Raw genomic sequence first — 6,104 nt, forward strand, 5'->3', positions numbered from 1 at the left:
CGCCAAAACGGCATTTATTGTTTGAATTCTGCAATACAATGGACAGAAGTTGAAATCTGAGCCTTTGTTTCATATTAAAAGTACCAAAGCACAATGCTTATTGCGATTTATTGGATGGGAAGTGCCGTTCAATGTTCCGTCCATTAACTGAAAACAGGCTAGACTAATCGATTCTTGGGATTTAAGAATCGATATCGTTCCGTAAAAATGAGAATCGATTAATATCGAGATATCAATATTTTTTACCCAGCCCTAGTTTTTATATCAGAAACTGCTGTCTTGATTCATGCTATCGGTCAAAAGTTGTTTTTGAAAGAATTATTTTCTGCTCAGCAAGGCTGCTTTTATATGATATACAGTACGAACAGCAATATTGTGAAATATTATTACAATTTAAAATGTTGTTTTGTAATACGTTTTCAAATGTAATTTATTCCTGTGATACAAAGCTGAATTTTCAGCAGCCATTACTTCAGTCTTCAGTGTCACGTGATGTTTGAGGGAAGAAAGATAAAATAGAGATTAACACTTCTATTCATCGAGGACGCATTGAACTGATCAAAAGTGCCAGTAAAGACATTTATAATGTTACAAAATATTTCTATTTCAAATAAATGCTGTTCTTCTGAACTTTCTATTCATCTGTGAATCCTGAAAAATAAAATGTATCACGGTTTCCACAAAAATATTGTGCAGCACAACTGTTTTCAACATTGATAATAATCAGAAATGTTTCTCGAGCAGCAAATCAGCATATTAGAATGATTTCTGAAGATCATGTGACACTGAAGACTGGAGTAATGATGCTGAAAATACAGCTGCGCATCACAGAAATAAATTACAGTTTAACAGATATTCACATAGAATACAGCTGTTTTAAATTGTAATAATATTTCTCAATTTTTACTGTATTTTTGATCAAATTAGTATTGCTGAGCAGAAGCGACATCTTTCAAAAACATGACAATCTTAATTATTCCAAACTTTTGACCAGTAATGTATGTTCTCTAAATATAATGTATGCATAATATTATTTACAGCTATATAATAATTGGTGTTGTTCAACAAAATACATAGAGCAGCTTTGGAAATTTGCTAATTTAATACTGCAGTCCACACTGCAGCTAAATACAGTCGTCACTCATTTACTTTTGCACACTGACAGATTGTTAGAGAAATGTGCTCTGACTCATTCTCAAACTTTGACACAGTCTTTCTCCACTTGATTTTCTGCTGTTAGCCCTGTGGTCTAGCAGCAGATGAGAGAGCATGCGGTTTAATGAGCTGAAATAAAACACAGAGCTTCTGCTGACGGTGGTTTGAGAAAACATTTGTCTGTGATTGGTGATTACTTTTGTGAAAAAAATCACGAACAGGTTTAAACTTAATTAGATGGTTTGAACTGTAAGCATCACAATGCCAGCCATCTGTACACGCATTAAGTTGTAATTGAGGACATTCACTTCTGTGTTTAAATGATTCCCAAAATTGTGGTGTGTGTATGTTGCCAGAGTCAGCTTAAGATTGGACTCTTGTTTTTCTGAAACCCTGAGATCACCTACAGTATAAGGCCAAATCACCTGTAACTCAACATGAGCTGCAAAACTAAATCAGACGCTGCAATCATGTCTAACGAGTGAAAGCAAACAGCGGTGTGTGAGGAGGACCAGCTGCTGTCTGCACAGATCATCACACTCAGGGTTATTATTGTAAACCAGAAATAAAACCGTAAACCATCTTTCGTTACCTGAAGGAAACTAAACTTTAACTGAAATAAATGAAATATGTAGAAAAACAGGAACGTTTTAGTTCAGCAACATTTCTCATTTTCATTATGTTAAACTTGATGTACTAAAAATTTATAAAACAAACTAAACTAAAACAAAAATTAATAAAAACTATATGGAAAATTAAAATATAAAAATATTATTTGTTTTTGTTTTGTCCATGTTACAGCACAAAGCTTTGACCTCTGAGAGGCAAAATAAAAATAAAATAAAAAATGCTCAAATTTAGTGCAAGCCATCTGAACTAAGAGTCTGTGCAGGTAAACCCAATGCTTTAGTTAAAGGGGCCATGAACTGCGTTTTTAAAAATTATTTTGTAATGTTCTCTGAGGTTCACTTTTAAAGTTAGCAAGTATTTTACCTTAAACAATTTAATCTATGCTGTTTCTGAGCCTCTCTGCAGAGCGGTCTGTTTTTATAGGCGGGAAGCATTCAGGACTCGCGAGTAAACGCCCGCTGCTGTGAGTAGCTATGTTTCCATCCAAAGATGCAAATTTAACTTATGCGCAAAACTGGAATATCGCATAAAACATTTGCGAATAAAGCACCGTTTCCATCCAACGAGTCAAAGAGAACAAAATGGGCACCATCTGAAAGCTGAATAAATAAGATTTCCATTGATATATGATTTGTTAGGATCGGACAATATTTGGCCGAGATACAACTATTCCACATATAGATGCTGTGAACGAGATCGGTCCGCTGGTTAGTCAACCTATCCCGTCTCATAGTCACATGACTTTAGTTTTTTTTGGAATTTATTCGGTAAATGTGTTTCCATCGTAGTTTATGCGCATTTTTTCTTATCGGATAAAAAGTTTATCCTACTCAGTTGTGCGCATACGTTTTTTGATATAAATTACTATACATTTGATATGGTAATTAATACTGAGACACTAATTTGGGCAAAGAGCACAAATGACTTGTTTAAGACTTGAAACTAAAAGTTGAGGACTTGCAACTCGACTTGGACTTGCCTGTCTTGACTCGAGACTTGACTTGGGACTTGACTCGAGACTTGAATGCAAAGACTCGAGACTTACTTGTGACTTGCAAAACAACGACTTGGTCACACCTCTGTCCTTTAAGGTTCTGTTGATGGAGTAATCCTGTGTTTGCGTCTCTCCTCTACTACAAGCGCATCTCAGTGGGCGGTGCTAAAGAGGCAGTGATGTAGAAGCAGGCGTTGATCTTCTCCTGTGGAGGCGGGGCTTAGCCACACTATTACATCATAAAGTGGCACATTCCACAACGAGTCGTTTTCTGAGCTTGGTTTCAATAAAAGCTGTTTTTAAACTAACGAGAAGGTTTCGAGTTCTGAAACTTACAGAATGTTTTTATAGTAAAATGAACTGTTATATGTCAAAAGATCAAGGAAATTTGATTTCTCAGTTCATGACTCCTTTAACCCTTTAAAGGGCAAGACCACAAAGAGACATCAGAAAATTTATTTATTGCTATTTTCCATCTTATTGGGAGTCAAATAATACAATTTCATGATTTTATTCAAAACTTGATTCTTATTTTTGATTTTAATGTTTGTATCCCCTAGGATACGTTGCCGCTTTGGGGTTATAAATTCACTGAAAACAGAACACTTGTTTATCAATGCTTGTTACAACATTTTAAACAAATAATTGTAATTCTTGAATGCTTTGGAATACAGACCTGAGGTTGGTCTCTTTTTAAAGACGACACATAGCAGATTATTGCTGAAGTGAAAGCTTTTTTTTTTTTAAAGTATATAAAGTATATATATATTTTTTTATTTTATATAAAATAAATATTTAATGAAAATATGTTGCACTCTAAAGTTGCTATAAAATCAAAGCCATATGTCTAACCAAGTTATGTTCCAAATTTGAAGTTGATGTCACAAAAATTGTGGTTCTTGTGAGATTTTGTTTGGGCGCTATACCATAAATAACCACTGGGTGACACCCAAACTCTATTGAATTTTTTTGATGCAGCATTCTGTCAAAATATCACTTCTATTACAAAACAGTCACCAAATATGGAATCTTGACTGTCAGACCTTTCCAACAATATGTGTTTTGTCAAGATCACAAAAAGATTTCACATAATCTCAAGAGTCTTTATATATATATTTTTTATATAAATATAAAATATATATTTTTTTATATAAAAGGGCCTCTAAAAGGGCGATGTATCCCCTGACACATAATCTCAAGAGTCTTTATATATATTTTTTTTATTTATATCCCTAAAAGGGCGATGTATCCCCTGAGATACAAACATTTAGAGACAGATTACAAATAATGTAAGCATTTAATTCATAACATTTCAATGTAAACCTAATAAGCTAATGCTGAACAACAGCTTTTTAAACCGGTAAGTCCCCGCCAACGTGTAAATATGTGAACTAGATCAACTTTTATCGCAGGGTGAGTACAGGCGGTCATGCAGTTTTAATGCTGCCCGTGAGCTAAACAAAGAATGTATGAACAAAGTCAATATATCTAAAAACTCACAACAAAATTTGTAAATGCTATTTCTGGGGGAAAATAGTTTCAAAGTAAATCCTACAGCGTTTTTTCAGTGTAGTAAGGATGTTAACATAAACACAATTGAAGACTAGAATGAAATAGTGTTTAGGTGCAGTATTACACCACTTACTTGTGATAGGAAACATCTGTGAACAGGTTACAGGGATCACCCTCTGTTAGATCAGATGCCTCCGAAAACCAGATGTGCTTAGACCAGAGCAATCAGTGCCAGCCTCAGTCTTTCTTCATTCTGCTTTAAACATGAGTATGTTAGACGGGCAGTGAAAATGAGATTTTAGCAATGCCAAATCATGCGTCCATCATTTCCATCAGTCATGCATGTGCTCTCGCTCCTGAGTGGGACAGTGTGCTCTGCCTCTGAATGCAGAAGGCCTGGAGACACGCACGAGTGGGTATCATCACTGAACATTATGAATATCAGAAAATATGTGCAGGCTAAGAAGATCAATCATGTTAAATATATGGATAAAAACAGGTCAGTGGAGTCGCATTCTGTTTTCCAGATCTACAGCACGGTTATTATTGTTAGATAAAACTAGAACCTATCAAAAACATTTTTGTTCATTGAATTCAAGCTGACATAAAATAAAATAAAATATTAATATTAGATGAAAAAACTTTAACTTCACCCAAAATATATTGTTATGTGACACAGGCAAATAGCTAAAGCTTTTCAAATGCTTGTTTGAGATCGGTCTGGAAAAACTGTGCAGTCATTTAATGTTCAGCACCTCATAATTGTGTAATTCACACCATTAGCCAGTTATTCTAATTCTAGCTGCTTGAAGGCAGAGCGTAGTAATATTGCTCAAGCGTGACCGATGCGCTCTTGTGGAGAGCCAACTGGCCGAACAGTCGACCAAACACCGTAAAGCATATAACCCATCGTTACGTGTGTTTTGTCATAAACATGCAGGGCAGTTGTTGAGGAAAGCTAACACACATTATTTTCTCATTTCGGCAGTGCACTGTTTTTACACAATTGAAAAGTGCAAGAAACATCATGTTCTCATTCAGCTTGTATCTGCTCGTTTGCATAAGAGTCACCGCTGAAACCAACAGGACTGATTGTTTACCGCAGAATTTGTTAGGACTTGTTATATAATTAATCTGTCTGTAATTATTTTTCTCTCTCTCTGTATTTTGTTTCAGTGGTTATCTGGAATACAAGACATCTATGAACGCCATGTTGGCTAATAAACTTTTCCATGGAAGGTAAGTCTTTCCACCGAGGTTGAGGGCTTTTTGTTGATATTTAGTGCGAGTATGTCATACAAAGGCTTATATGCTCTGATATAATGGCTATTTTTCTTAGAGGAGCCCTTAAAGGAACAGTTAACCCACAAGTGAGCTGAAAAATCACTCACTCTCAGGCCATCCAAGATTAGGATGAGTTTGTTTCTTCATCAGATTTGTAGAAATGTAGCATTGCATCAGTGTCTCTGTAGTGAATGGGTGCCGTCAGAATGAGAGTCCAAACAACTGATAAAAACATCACAATAATCCACAAGTAATCCACAGCACTCCAGTCCATCAGTTAACATCTGGAGAAGCCAAAAGCTGAAACTAATCCAGCATTGAGATGTTTTTAATCACTGCTTCTGATCAAAATAATCTATAATAACGCTTCCTCCAGTGAAAAAGTGGTCTGGTCTGAATCAGGAGAGAAATCAGCACAGATCAAGCACCGTTTAAACAGTCCAAAACAGCTCTAAACAAATATGTGGCTGGATTTTGATGTGAGAGACAGCAGGAGATGCACTTTTTCACTGGAGGAAGCGTTATTATG

The 6,104-nt window shown here is 35.5% G+C and overlaps 1 protein-coding gene across 1 annotated transcript in view; it reads left to right on the forward strand.

The window, feature by feature from the left end:
* Positions 1-6,104, forward strand: part of LOC107723267 (tubulin polyglutamylase TTLL5-like) — a 9,915-nt gene that overhangs the window by 379 nt on the left and 3,432 nt on the right. Inside the window, exon 2 of the mRNA XM_016531837.1 lies at positions 5,468-5,530. Within this exon, the coding sequence (XP_016387323.1) occupies positions 5,493-5,530 (38 nt within the window). The 5' untranslated portion in view covers positions 5,468-5,492. The remainder of the gene's footprint in view (positions 1-5,467; positions 5,531-6,104) is intronic.

The sequence above is a fragment of the Sinocyclocheilus rhinocerous genome, unplaced genomic scaffold (genome assembly GCF_001515625.1).
Source record: "Sinocyclocheilus rhinocerous isolate Xijiao unplaced genomic scaffold, SAMN03320098_v1.1 scaffold364, whole genome shotgun sequence".
NCBI lineage: Eukaryota > Metazoa > Chordata > Actinopteri > Cypriniformes > Cyprinidae > Sinocyclocheilus > Sinocyclocheilus rhinocerous.